Below are 14,965 nucleotides of genomic sequence, written 5' to 3'. Positions count from 1 at the left end.
AAATACTCAAAAGCAATTTACTGTCGATAGAAAAGCTAATTTTCAAGATAATGGTCAGAAATAGGTTGAAGTTTGAGGAGCAGTAAACATTACTCTCTCCTCCCTCTTCCTGTCTGAGGGTCACTTGAAAGAAAAGCTGCATTCCTCCAAAACAGCAGCCCTGAAAGTTGACATGTTTCAAGTAAAGGCTTGCTTCAACACAAAAGGCTGTAATTTACATCCTTTAGGAGTGAGCTCACTGTTACACTGACCTGATGCACAGTGGATCTGTCAACAGCATTTGGCATTTACCTTATACCTCACTGTAAATCCTTTTCTCTCAGATTATTGGAACCGACTGTCCATTATGATCGGGTCAGTACCTACAGAAATGGAAGAAACAGAAGAAGTTACGTCAAGTACCACAAATGGTACATGTTTCTACAATTTAATCTTTTTTTAAGGATTTCTATAAAGTCATTACAGTCCCTTAAAGCTTCATTTCTGGACACCGTATATTTCAAATAGTTAATATTTTATTTGAATGCTTTGTTCTTTTTGCTGCTGTCTCAGAATGGATAACAGTGTCAGATCCAAAACAAGCTGGTTGGCTATTTTCACAAGACCTTCTTCACAGCAACAGAGATTCAAACAGCCTATTTCTTAGTGTGGACGTCAGACAAGACAAGGAGGAGCAAGACCGAACTTTAGTCACATTCTACAAGAGAGACAACGTCCGGTGGACGGCGCCACTTCGATGCAAACTTCAAGGTAGTAACTGGCAAATTAATCAGGACTACTTTCACTAGTAAAAAAAACAAACACCTTATTGCTCAATTAAGTGATAAAAGTAAACATTTTTCTACACAGGCGACGTCGCAACAGGAAGTGGGGTCGACCGTCACATGATGTCGACAGTGATGTTCAAACTTAGGAGCGGATTCCATACAAACTTGGGTTAGACACTACAACATACTCATACAACAACAATGCTGATTCAGACTACATTCAGAAGTCACATGCCTACAGATCACTAAATACAAGTAATAAAAACATCATTATAGAAATTACTTCTGCTATCTACTGTTGCAACCATTTATGCTGTAATGCAAAAGTGGTGAAACTGAAAGGCAAATAATTACTGTTAAATCAAGTTAAGAAACATAAAGTATCCAAATATTATCAGGTAATGTAATAATAAACTACTCTCTATTTTTCTATCAAAAAACAATGAAAAAGAAAAAATTCTTGATAAAGTAATGAAATAATTGACAGAACAGATGATTAACAGACCATTTATGTGAAATGTATAATAATTATGGAAATAATAACTAACAGCTTATCAGATTTCAGGAAAGGTGAGCTACAGGTCTACAGTAATTTAAAAAAACAAAAAACAAAGAGTCCTAGGATCAGAGTCTACTTATTAATTGTACTCTACTTAAATGGGATTTTTCCTCATTCTCTGATTTTAATTTTTTGAGTCATTAAACTTGTGTTCTAAATCTTCTCTTCATCCTCAATCTTTCACTGTTGCAGGAAGTGCAGGCATCACCAAAGTCTTCGAAGGTGAGCCTGATCACCTCATCCCCTCAGTTTCAGATGAACTGCTTGAAAATAACATGTTTGCAGTCGCGGGCCGGATGATTGGCCATTCCTTCTTGCATCGCGGCCCGACTTTCCCAGGACTGAGCCCCGCCATTATTCACATTCTCTTTGGAGGTTCGATGGAGACTGCTCCTATGACTATACGAGACTGCCCTGACCTCGACATCCGAGACACTGTGAAAATGGTGAGCATTGAGTTTAACTAACGTCAACTCCTAACATAAAAGATATATATTATGTTCTACCTAAAAACCCTCTCTATTTGTCACTTAACGCACTAAACTCAGCCTCATAAAACTACAATCAACGGTATTCATTCTATGCATGTTGCATGAATAAAATGTGATTTTCATTATGTTTTATTCCAGCTTGATGGAGACAATGAATTAAAAGAATTTGACGCCATTCATCAGCTCTGCCTGTCCTATGGGCTGCCAGCACCAAATGCCACCAACAGGAAATTGCTGTCTGGACAGCTTCTCTTGCATGCTGTAATGTCATGTTTTTTTTTTATTTACTCTACTTCAGTTGCTCAACTCATTTTCTCCATGCTACTGCTGAACACACTAAAGGGATTATACTGAAGACAGTATAATTTCACTATGTCCTTAAAAAGTATTACAAAGTGCATTTCCCGCATCCTTATCTTGTTTTATTTTTATGTACAGAAACATCTCTCTCAAACAATCTTGACAATGGCTCACAGAGACACTTTTTTTGCTGCCTGCCATTTCAGCAAATTGTTGCTGCAAATGCTGTGTTGTTACAAAGATGCAGAGTTGACATCTACTTGTCAGCAAGAATCGGTGTACTTGTCAACTCAAGCAAAATCTGAGATAAATCTTTTGCCAAAACCATCAGATGTCCCTCTGCATTGGCAACAATAAATCTTAATAATTCAACTTCCAATAATCTGAGACCAGAGACCTGAATGGCTTTTGGTTTTTAAACTGTTTTCTCGGTCTCCTGTCTTGAAGGTTATCGAGCGAACGAGGCGTCAAATCAATCAGTTCCAAAAAGGCTTAGAAGAGACGGGACTGTGGCCACTTCTCAGTCACAGAAGAGATGTAATCCCGATCCTGTTTCCCAGGGAATCAGAAGCACAAGTCCCACCTCAGGTACAGCAGCAGACACATCTAAGTAGTCCAATTTATTGTTCTCATTTTCCTTCACAAAAATGTATTCCCTCGGGACTTTAAACTGCACCCAATTCAAATACTAAGAGGATTAAAGACAATTAGATACAGCTGGAGTTCCATGTGATTTCAGCTGATCTTGGATTGCATCATATGGCCATCGTGTATAACTGTCATCTTTGAGAGCTACGAAATTGAAGATGATGACGAGTCCGATGTCGTGGATGTACGTCGAGTATCTGGCTACTTGAAAACATTCATTGAAAAGGGTATGTACGACTACTGTTACGGTGACATCTTTTGATCTACTGTTGCATGAAGCCGTCTTAGCGGAGTCTGTGTCGACTGATCAGCTGCTTCTTCAACACAGCGTCTCCAGCTGAGCTAAAGAGTCTCATAAAGTTCTGGATAGGATGGGAGGTGCCAGCCACAGAGATGAAGGTGGAAATAGTTGAGGCCAAACTTCCCACAGCTTCAACATGTTTTGAGAAGCTGAGGCTGCCGAGGCATTATACAGAGTACAAAACATTTCATCAGGATTTGTGTGCATGCATGTCAACATGTTACAGCGGTTTTGGTTGTGTCTGAATGTTTACTTTAAATGTATGTATATTAAATGTGTGGAACTTGCCAATGTGTGTGTGTGTGTGTGTGTGTGTGTGTGCTTTGATGTATATAATAAACCCATCTTTGATTCTTCATTCTTCTCCTGAGTGTTTTTGTTTCTATAGCATGTTTAACATTTCTTATTACAACTCTTAATTTTCACTTCTCATTGTTCAATTTGCAATGATTTCCTGCGAGTGTCTCCCTTAGTCTCCCTTATCTACAACACAAAACATGCAGGCTGTCATTATCATCCCGCATGTTATTGTTATCTATTTATATATACAAAGCTTTCACCTCACACATTTGTAAGGACAAATTCGGATTGGGCTGGAATGAGTCTTTAATTGATAAGTCCATTGGCAACCATTTTGACAATCAATTACTTGTTTAAAAGAGTACTCCATTGATTTAGCATTGTGTTCCTATATCATTGTCGATTATGTTAAAAAAATCATCAAAATCTAACAAGAAATCGTCTTTTTTATTCCATGCGTTTTCTTGCTTTTCAGGACATGGCCCCTAAAATACCCACAATGCAACTTTATCACTGATAGTTCAGTCAGATATTTGAGCGTGTTATTCTAGTAGCTGCTAATGTAGCCTCCATTCACTAACCTTAAGCAGAGATGAGGAGCAGGCTACAGAGGTTTGGTATGCTCACTTATCTCCAACGCCACACACCCAGATTCTTTTAATTTTCAAAATTGTTGTCTTCAGTTCAGGCAGTAACATTCCCCAAGATCTGTAAACAGACTTTGATGCGTAAACTCGGTGGGGTTCCCCTTTGGGTCTTTATTATGTTATTTACATAAATACATAAAGAGTAACTGTTAGTATGTAGACCTTCTAGCTTTCTTTTTTACTGGTGTTCGGTACCCACAATGACCACATGGTGGTAGCAGAACTCAATCATAGTAGAGCTGAATGCTCATCATTCCCTCTGCTCCGTCTGTCAATATTGTCAAGCAGCTTAATCCATTTCAATTATTGCTTTCTCATCCATTGAGCATACCAGATTGCCCTTTACCAGCTACTCCCTAAAGGTCATTTAAGGTTGTGGTGATAAAGTACAACGGCTGGAAGTACTTTGAGATTGTGTCCTGTTCAATGTGTAAGAGGGAAAACATTTTACCATTTGACTCCTCAAACTGATTATCTGTTAAAGGGTTAACCTCTGGAGAGACAGATTTTTAATAAAGATTGTGTGTCAATAAAAAAAGTAGTAATTTGTAATGAAAATGGTTCTGCACCTCTCTTGCTTCTACTTTTATATTTCTGTGCTTATAAACTGAACTGTCTTTTTGCTACTTTATATGTTTTGCATATAGTTTATCTGTCTTATTCACTGTGTTTCTGGCTCTAATTCTTAGTATGAGATATTTCCACAGTGCAAGTCATCACACAGCTTTTCAATCCAAGTTCCCTCCCCATTCACTTCTCTCTCTCTCTCTCTCTCTCTCTCGCTCGCTCAGCCAGTCAGTCAGTCAGAAACTCCCCTGTTGCTCGACAAGCCATAACTGTGCGGACTGAAGCAGCAACAACAGAAGCTCCTCCGTTTCAGCACATCTGGAAGAGTGGAAATCTGGAGAGGCAACAACAACGCTGTTTCACCGGGATAAAGTCAACCTTCAACCTGTCCTGTGACAGCACCTACTAACTGCAGGTGAGTAATGTTAGTATATTACAGCCTGCTTACGCTTCCTGCTTGCCTCTAACTGTATCTAATTTCCTACTCTTTGTGCCGATGCATGATGGGAAAAGGAATCTGCCACAATGCAAATGTATTTTCTTTGGAAGTCAGGCCAGAGGAGACGCCTTTGTTTGAATAGCTGTCATGCATTAGAGTTTGCAAAGTGGTAACACTCATGAACAAGAAAACCAAATACAGTAAGCAAAGATCTTAAATGCTCTCTGGTGACGGCATCAATGTGCAGAGGTTGATACAGAACAGTAGGCAACTCCTACTGATTTCAAACACCTAAATCTCGCAGATGTCACATGCAGTCACATTTACTTGATGAACAAACTTCCTGATTTGTTCTCACTTCTTACCTCTTATTGACTCTATTCTAGTTGAACATTCCTGCACAACAGTCTGTGTCCACACATGTCTAAACCTGCAGAGCCACAATTATCAACACGTACCAGAATTCATCTTCAAGAAGACTGCGCATTATCATTTAGTAAATCTTAATAAAGTGACCAACCTGTTTTTTTCTCACCCTTTGTTAACGTACTTTGTCCTTTAGCTGGGAGTTCTTTACATTATGACGCTCTTGTCTCAGCTTCTACCTTCTTCTTCTGCTCCTCATTGATTGTCTTGCCTGTAAAACGCAATGAAAGAGTTACAGTTATTTGAGACTTCTGACCACTTCTAGTCATGTTTTCCAAGTTGGGCTGCTGGAAAACTCTAAAAGGATATTTTTCTACATATGCTTGGCACAAAAAAAAGCAAGCTCTTGTCCTGTTTCCAGGACTGAAGAATACACAAACTGAAAAAACAATCCTAAAAATGTCAGTTGGGTAATTCTATTCAGCAGAACATTAATAATCAAGGCCTTTCACGTTCCTCTATGTTTCACATCCTACTTCCTCTGATTCAGCACTGTTTCTCTGAACCTTAACCATATTTGTTATTGGCTTATAATATATTTATTAATATATGAATTCATTAGTTTCCAGTAGAACACAGTATGTGATGAACAGACATGATTTCATATGTGACAATCATGATGAAGTGATTATTTACTATTGTATTGTATACATGATATATATGTAACATTAACATATATGTATATTGAATGCACATCACCAATACGTCACCATTGTGGTGTCAGCAGTAAAGAAGTTATGCTTAATTTTGGGGTTGTTTTACTTTCTGTTTAAGAATAGGGAGCTAATTTAGTGCGACCAGGCACACACAGGAAGTGTGTCCATGAGTGATGGGAAGTGACACTTCCATATTGTGCTCTGAAAGGCTCAGCTCCATTCTCTGGCCACTAGAAAAATAGAGTATAGTAGAGTTACAACTGCTTCTTCAAAATAGTTCCTGCCTAATAAAACAAACCTACAAGTCAGATATTGAAGTCTGCAGAAGTGATGCAGAATGAGACAGACAGGCAGGGAGAGGATGGTGGGAGGTGGGAGGTGGGAGGGTTTGCATGGTCAGGAATGTGGATACACGAGACTGGAATGGGAGGGTCATGCTGGGAAACAGGCTTGGTAGAAACCGACAGGATGCCAGGGTCTTTCACATTCCACCAACTTTAAGACTCCTCAGGAAAGTCACATTTCACATTACTTCCATATGGATGTCTTCAGTTTCAAAAGAGAGCAAAAATTAAAAATAAACTGTTTTTGTATTTTCTGCTTCACTGCTGGCTCGCTGGTCCTTTACAGAAGCCACAGAGAACTGGCAGGAGTGAAATTGCAGTCTCTGGGCATTACAAAGCCAAAATTACAGGCCACCAAATCGCAATGTTTAAACAGGTTTCTTAGAACAGAAACTCTTGTAGATGTGTTTGCTTGATGGTTGTGTAAAGGAATTAGTTCATTGATCCATTTGTTTATGTATTTAAAGCCTATTTACACACGTAAATTACAGGCTTTTAAACCAGGTCATGAAAAGAACATTTTAACTGCATGCCTTGAAAGAATACCTAAAAACTATTTAAGAAACGGTGACAGTATTCTACTATTTTCTTACCATCTAATTCACTGTTAGCTATTCCTCTCTGAAATGCAGTTAATCGCAGTCTCTTTGTTAAGGTTCTGTGTCTTTATTGACAGATTCTGGACAATTAGAAAGCTGTTATCACAGTGTGTTTTTGTGTGTCTGTGTTCATGGTGCATGCAGTTACTAAAGGATGCCATATGGAGGAGGAAACAAGTGTGGCTGCTGTCAGAAGACAGTCTACTTTGCAGAAGAGGTACTCTGCGATGGGCGGAGCTTCCACAAGTCCTGCTTCCTGTGCAGTGAGTAAACTCTTTGCTTCTTCCTGTCATTGTCAACGTGGAAACCGCTGAACTTCTGACACTTGTCACTTGTCATTACAGTCACAAGTAATACTAACCAAATGTGAACTGTTGATCATCTACTCTTCAAAGAAAAATGTATATGCATAAGTGGCATGGCATAATAAAACAAAATGCTACTATAGGTACCATGCATGGTTGCTAAAAAAGATGGGGGAAAAAAAATCGTGATAATGTTAATACTTAATAGCATAAATGTGTAACTTACATTCTTCTATGGCAGATTTCCTCCTGTCATAGAAACACTAACTAAGTGTTTCTCTGACTCAACTTGAAAAATATGTAGGTTTATGGAGTTGTGAGAGTTATTTGTATTACTGTGTTGTAATCGAACATTCCTGTCATGGAATTTAGATTAGAATATGTTTCTTCAGTAGAACTGTTCCATAAAAGGAAACTGTTAGGAGCCTATCTAAATAGATGAATGCGCTCAATAACATGAGCACAAATATGCAAAAGAATAATATGCATGTAAGTGTGTTTGCGTGCATGCTACTGTTTTCGCAGTGGTGTGTAGGAAGAACTTGGACAGCACAACTGTAGCCGTTCATATGGATGAAGTCTACTGCAAGGCGTGCTACGGCAAGAAGTACGGGCCAAAAGGTTACGGTTATGGCCAGGGAGCAGGGACACTCAGCATGGACAAGGGAGAGTCTCTGGGTATTACACATGAAGAGTGAGTAACACACAACACACACACACACACACACACACACACACACACACACACACACACACACACACACACACACACACACACACACACACACACACACACTTCTCTGTCTCTCTTAAAGGCCCTTTATCCACGGTTTATCTCTGTCCCCATCAGACCTGCTCCTCATCGTCCCACCAGCAGCAACCCAAACCCATCCAGCCTGGCTCAGAAGTTTGGAGGGTCAGACAAGTGCCCTCGTTGTGGCAAGGCCGTCTACGCTGCTGAGAAAGTGATTGGAGCTGGGAGTGTAAGGAAAAACACAGATTTGAACACGCATTTTCATGCTTGCAAAAAATACACCAATTCTAAAATGGATCTTTTATTTATGTATTTATAGGCATGGCATAAGATTGGATGTTTCACTTGTGCCACATGTAATAAGAGCCTTGAGTCAACCACACAAGCTGATAAGGATGGAGAAATCTACTGCAAAGGTAAAACTTCACTTCCATCACAGCAACCCTGTGTTTGGTACTGCACGTACAATTTATAATGCACATTTAAGCTGTTCATACTATCACATTTAACACACCAGACTATATGGTCTCTTACGTACATTTACAACCGCGTTCAAGTTCACACTGAGATTTAATTCATGGTCAAGAGGCCTAGAAGTTGCAGCCAACAAGATAGTAATTGTATAGTAATCTCATGTCAGACCTGTTTTCAATGCTGCTCCAGAGCAGTGAAGCCAGGCAGCATGACTCGCATTGTTGTCGCATGATTTGTGATACACTATTCAATAATTGAACAAGATTCCACATCTTAAAGTAAGGGGGACGATTGGATGCAACAATCAAATGTCCAGTCTGAAAGTCTTAAATAAAAGAAATTGAACTGCTATGTTTTGTTAATGGAAGTGCACTTATCTGCCTCACATGGCATTTTTTGCAGGATGCTAATTAATTTCAAGTTCTAGTATCCTATGTGTTGTTTTAAACTTGGGTTTATCTTTCTAGATTGTATGCCAGGCCCAGTTAGGGATATCCAAAGCATTATACATAGATTAAGTTCATCAAACTGTCACGGAGGGAACTCTGGATGAGGACTCGGACGCAGATGTTAAGGTTCAACTGACGATCTTTTAATTACAACAAAAAGACTCAGGAAAATCCCTGGAAACAAAGCCTCTTTTAGCGAGGCAGGAAAACAAACTCACAAAGCAGAACTAAAAAAACTCTGATTTAACTCAAAGGGCAGTAACGTAAAAACGGCAAAAGCCAAACCAAAAATCACTTCGCAAGGAAGGTAAAATGCTACAAATAAAAAAGCTCTGATTCTACTCAAAGAGCTGAATGATCAAAATGGCAAAAGGCAAAACAAGGTCGCTCTTACAGAAGAAACTAGAAACAAGAGACGAGAAACAAGAACGGGATAGACAATACTCAGGCTTGGACTTGCTGATATCATGAGGCGGGTGTGCAAGGCAAAAGGACATGACACACTGGCACAGGACAAGGGGAGACGCAGACTATAAGTACACATGAGGGGAGTGGGGGAGCAGGTGGAGACAATCAGGAATCAGGGAAGACAATCAGACTGGTGACACATGAGGAAGGGCAAGGAACCTGAAACGAGAGGAGAGTTAATTTCCAAAATAAAACAGGAAGTCACAAAACAAACGTGGAGACAGGACAAAAACCCAACTTGACATACAGGTGTGACACAAACATCTTCAATAAACCCTTTTAATGGAAGAGATTTTGACTTGTCAAAGCAGGAAAACATTAAGGATGGCTGCATTTCATTTAGGGGAGTCAGTTCCAGGGCTCTGATCATGTGCTCCCTCACTGATATGGCCTCCTGGGACACTTCATGGAGCCATCTTTACTTTCTTGCTTGTGGGGCAGTGACGTTAAGCCCCATTCTAAATGTGTGACCACGGCACTGGAATCGTAATGTTACATTAGTCAGTAATACTCACATTATAGGGTGACTTTAGCAGGGAAAAAACAACAAAACAGAGGGACGAGTCAGGAAAAGCACAGGTGGAATTATAAACATTCACGCTAATGATGGCTGGAGTCCATTAACGTTGATTAGGTGAGCCAGTTCGGCCAGTTCCAGAGTTTAGTATTGTCCATGCTGTCTCCCTGGAGAAACTTCCTGGGTTAACGACAGAACCACCATTAATGTTCTAACGTTAGTGACGTTACCACTTGTGTTTGTCCTGCTATAAGTCAAAATGTCTGCTTCAAAAGATATATTTAAAGTATCTTTACAGACTCTTCTGTCCATGTGGTTAAATAAATGTGCATCCCAAGCTGATCATTAAGGGGAATTAAGACATAACATAAGCCGTAACACCGTTACTGCACGGCACTGTCGCAAAGCAATTTATTTATTTATTTGTACCAATAATCCAGCAACGATTTACGTTAGCGTTATTCAAAGAAATTGTCGTGGTCCTACAGATACATACATCTTCTGTCTACCTGGACATATATGCAAACGTTCAAGTAACGTTCGTTAAACGTTCAGTAACGTTATTTCCGCTGTACGTAGCGCGAAGTGTTTTTTTTTTTTTTTTTTAACTACCTTTGTTTTCTCCTTCTAACAGCTTGTTATGCCAAAAACTTTGGTCCCAAGGGATTTGGGTTCGGATTGGGAGCTGGCGCGCTGGTGAATACTCAGTAGAGAGCAGACCACTGAGATCTCCGTTGACGTTTCTGCAGAAAGCTGCGCTGACTGTCTCCTTACTGCAGAGGGCAGACTGCTGCCTGTAAACGATCACCTGACTACATCCATGTGGAGAGAGATGTGGGTCTTCTTATATATAGACTATGGTGTGGTTATGCGACAATAGCGCCTGACAGACATGCTTGATAAAGGACTACATTATAAGATTCAACAGTGAGACATGTCAGCCTCATATAGGACAAAGATGATTACTTGTGCTGTTACAGTAAATCCTGATACATAACCCACACTTCATACTGAAACAGTACTGTTTAACGCTGCATTGATGATTTGCACCTTCCCTGTTCTTTTTCCTCTTCGAATGAAATCTCAGTATCTTATTAACAATATTCTGTGTCCAAAATAAGTGCTGCTTTTTTGTATGTTATGCTTTCCAAACAGAATGATAATAAATAAAGGTGAACGATTTTAGTGCCAGTGTTTCTTCTTAATTGAGGCAGAAAATCCAAAAGAACATATGAGGCAACCTGTGTGTGTGTGTGTGTGTGTGTGAGAGAGAGAGAGAGAGAGAGAGAGAGAGAGAGAGAGAGAGAGAGAGAGAGAGAGAGAGAGAGAGAGAGAGAGTGTACAATAAATGTCCCACACTCTTTGTATCCATTCCTCTCATAACATGGCTGTGACGCATCACAGTGCTGGTACAATAAATCCAGTATAAAGTTCAGGGAATTACAGTTTCACTCCACCCATGAAGCTTACATGCCATGCAGCCACCAAGGATGTGAAGAATTAAGAAGACAAAACGTTTTTTTAGGTGCCATAATTAAACTACCTCCTATGAGAACAATGAAACTTCTGAGGAATCAGCAAGGCTCTGAAGTTTGTTAACCAGTTTCTCCACTTAATTTAACTTCATCATTATTCAGTTGGCTTCCATTGGTTTCAAACATGCCTTCCTATTTCAGGAATATAATGTATACGAATATAAAATAATGTATCAGAACTGGGAATGCTCACACTAAACTGTAAATAGTTTCCAAAAAAATAATACGAATTGACAGATTAGTCATCGGTTTACATTTCCTGAATGAAGACATGTATTTCTTACTCTGTGTTTCTCTCTCACAATCACATATTGCAACATCTGACTTCTCTATCCACCTTGCCACCCACTCGCATTCCAGCTCTCAAAAGAGACACAACATATTTTATTTTATTTAAATAAAACAACTTTTACTTGCTATAAACAGGTGCATGACTTAATTGGGAGGTGGCAAAAACCATAACCATATTTCACAAAAATACAATAACGTACAGTGCTGTAAAATCGCACTGTCTACGTGCGCTCACTGACACACGCACACGCGTGCGCGCAGGGAATTTCATAAACAGCCCGGATCTCCTCCGTCACCAGGAGGAGGCGGGGATGGTCCACAGAGGAGCCGGGCATGTTCAAACATATCCAGGCAGACCAGCCTACCAACCTCTACGGAGTGTTTTCATCGCGCATGGATTGATTTTATAAACACAGAATATATGAGCTTTGTTCTATTGGCTGTTATTATTAATGACATAGATCAACCCGATGTGTTTTCCTGAGTTGACAATTGTCGCCGCACAGTAACACATGAAGATGTGTGTTTAATGGATACATCTTGGGACGCATCACTGCTGAAGACTTTCTAAATTTCGGACTCAGTGTGGCCATGTCTTTCCCGGCCAAAGTGATGAGAGACGGGCTGCTGGAGAAGCGCAGCAGCGGGCTCCTCCAGCTGTGGAAGAAGAAGCGCTGCGTGCTTACCGAGGAAGGGCTGCGACTGCATAACTGCAAAGGCGGCGGCGGCGGCGGCGGTGATGCTCCGAGCTCGGCTTGGAGCTCCAAAGCCAAGGAGCTCCGTTTTGAGCGCATGGACACAGTGGATTGCGTGGAGTACAAGCGAGGGCTGGTGTATTTCACCGTGGTCATGGCTACGGGTAAGGAGATTGACTTTCGGTGTCCGCAGGAAGGCACGGCGTGGAACGCGGAGATTGCTTTGGCACTGGTGCGCTATAAGAACCTGCAGGCCGTGCAAACGGGACGGAACAGGCACCTGTCCACAGCACACCTGGGCAGCACTGGGGAGGATGAGGAGCTCTGACCTGGTGAAGGTAAGTCTTCCTCGGATGGAGGTGAATTAGACTGGGGCTGTCATAAACACGTATAAAATAGGTTTGAGAAGGTTACTATGTATTTAATTTATTTAGACTTACAAATTTATTTTGGGTATTTGGGACAGTGTGGCACCACACCATAGCTGGAGTGTCTCAGGTTCACACCAACTGTGTGTCACTGAGATTGAAATGAAACCCAAGTCAAAGTATCACTCAGACACATCGAGTTTAAATGTATACGTTTTATAAATTGAAAACTGCCAGATGCTCTTAACCATTTCCCATAAAATACCCCAAAAGTTTCCAATCAGTTCAGCCACTGACTACACTGACCATCTCCCCTCTTGTGGTCAAAGTTGAGACAAGGTGCGGTGATTGGATGGAATGAAAACACAGAGACTCTTGGGAAATGAGGTGGCACACGGCCGAGAGGCACTAAAGGTCATTTAGAAGTAGTACCAATGTTTGGTGTTTGTGTGTCGATCAATGTAGATGTTCCACTCTAGTGTGAAGGTCGGGTCAGCTTTCACTACTCTGGTCATCGGCCTTAACTGCACCACAGTCGTCTTAGGACACAAACGCTCTCACTTCAGGACATAATTAAGATGCAATGTGAGCCTCCAAAATAACATCTGCCTGCCTCTCCCTCACTAGGCAGCCAAGTATTTTTAAACACACACACACACACACACACACACACACACACTACAACCTTCTCTTATGTATTTAGTTGACATATAGACAATTGGACATTTGGGGCTAGGAGAGCTCGGCGCCACATACATCTTTTTCAGCTTTTCCACATTTAGAATCAGTGGTGCCATCTCATGACAACGTGACACGTTATTTACTGAAACTGGTCACTGATGTCTCAAATGAGCAGGAACTGAGTGTGTAAGTCTGAACTATGAGCTCATGGTCCAGGAATCCACAGCGATGCTTCCTTAAGAGAGCTGCAGTAGTCAAGTGCCCAAATTAACTCAGTAGCTGTGGTAACAGTGTAACAAGTCACTACAAACGCAGTTGCCCCAGTGTCTAATGGATGAAGTAAGAATTTTATATTACAAATGTGCTCTTCTCTTTTTCTCCAGGCTTTCTACTTTTTGGGAGTGAACCAATCAGAGTGGGGAAGGGTAGAGGACGCCGGGTCCATCAGCTTGATTCTGTGGTGCAGCTCATGATGGGATGTACAGAACGGCCGTCGGTATGGATTAAAAGGCCGTGAACAAGTGTCACAGACACTCTTCTTGTCTTCCTTCATGAGCTTACTCACACTGTTATACAAAGCCTAGGAATCTGATGTACTGCGTAAGCAGCATGGAAACAAGTATTTTTCTGAGGTCATTGTGGAGACCACTGCGTAAGAAAATAAACATAGCGTTGTTTGGAAAGAGACAATGGAGCCGGGACACTGTTTAACCCTTGTGCCTTGAGGTTTGAAAAATATATTCCATTTTTCGCCAACATTTTCCAACATTGCTGAAACAGTCACTTTATTTCTTAATTCTTGCTTTTGATGGAAACACATCACTGTTTGACTGGCTTAAAAATAAATTGTGAACGACTAAACAGATCTGCATGCTTTTGCTAAAGTTGGACATGAAGAAGAAATATTTTTCTCATATTCATTGCACATTTTATTCTATATATTTGCTGAAACCATGTACAGTATTACACTCTTAAAACAATTAAATACATTTTTGTCAGTAATCCTGGTGTGTTTCTATTTTAGAACAATACTTCCTTTCTCTGGAACATATAATGGCTCTTAGAGCAAAACAGTCAGCTGCAATTTATTTTAGGTTCAGCCCATTAATTGCTAAGCTCATCTGTTTCCAGTTGTGGTGTAACCTTGCTGTTATAGCCTCTGGAAAATACACACATCCTCAGATACACACACACACACACACACACACACACACACTGTGGCATGCACTCCTGCTCTTGCATGTGTGCCGAAGTCAGGACACCTTTTGTTCTGAACAGTGTGGAGGACTAATGAGAAGCACAGTGAGCCTGAGGCATGTGCACACAAACATCCACCCACACATACTCACCTACAGCAGCCTTACGTGCACACCCAGCATGAAAT

General features: G+C 40.6%; 2 protein-coding genes across 2 annotated transcripts; both read left to right on the top strand.

Annotated features, from left to right (window-relative positions):
• The first annotated feature begins 4,807 nt into the window (after window positions 1-4,807).
• On the top strand, window positions 4,808-11,196 carry LOC137889717 (cysteine and glycine-rich protein 1-like). The gene is made up of 6 exons (XM_068733712.1): window positions 4,808-4,995; window positions 7,189-7,307; window positions 7,875-8,043; window positions 8,200-8,332; window positions 8,423-8,519; window positions 10,646-11,196. Exons 2-6 carry the CDS (start codon window positions 7,199-7,201, stop codon window positions 10,720-10,722), a joined length of 585 nt encoding a protein of 194 aa, XP_068589813.1. The 5' UTR covers window positions 4,808-4,995; window positions 7,189-7,198; the 3' UTR covers window positions 10,723-11,196.
• A 964-nt stretch (window positions 11,197-12,160) lies between these two features.
• On the top strand, window positions 12,161-14,583 carry phlda3 (pleckstrin homology-like domain, family A, member 3). Its single transcript, XM_068733714.1, has 2 exons — window positions 12,161-12,870; window positions 13,965-14,583. Exon 1 carries the CDS (start codon window positions 12,429-12,431, stop codon window positions 12,858-12,860), a length of 432 nt encoding a protein of 143 aa, XP_068589815.1. The 5' UTR covers window positions 12,161-12,428; the 3' UTR covers window positions 12,861-12,870; window positions 13,965-14,583.
• The last annotated feature ends 382 nt before the right edge of the window (window positions 14,584-14,965 follow it).

Source organism: Cebidichthys violaceus, unplaced genomic scaffold, assembly GCF_023349555.1.
Source record: "Cebidichthys violaceus isolate CVI_PGR_0920_01 unplaced genomic scaffold, fCebVio1.0.p SCAF_6, whole genome shotgun sequence".
Taxonomy (NCBI): domain Eukaryota; kingdom Metazoa; phylum Chordata; class Actinopteri; order Perciformes; family Stichaeidae; genus Cebidichthys; species Cebidichthys violaceus.
Note: the sequence above shows the minus strand (reverse complement) of the source record. Positions and strands in the feature narration are given on the sequence as shown.

Coding starts and splice junctions, on each gene's coding strand:
- phlda3 (XM_068733714.1), top strand. CDS start 12,429: ATGTCTTTCCCGGCCAAAGTGATGAGAGACGGGCTGCTGGAGAAGCGC.
- LOC137889717 (XM_068733712.1), top strand. CDS start 7,199: ATGCCATATGGAGGAGGAAACAAGTGTGGCTGCTGTCAGAAGACAGTC. Junction 8,044..8,199: donor CTGGGTATTACACATGAAGA/GTGAGTAACACA, acceptor TGTCCCCATCAG/ACCTGCTCCTCATCGTCCCA. Junction 8,520..10,645: donor TGGAGAAATCTACTGCAAAG/GTAAAACTTCAC, acceptor TCCTTCTAACAG/CTTGTTATGCCAAAAACTTT.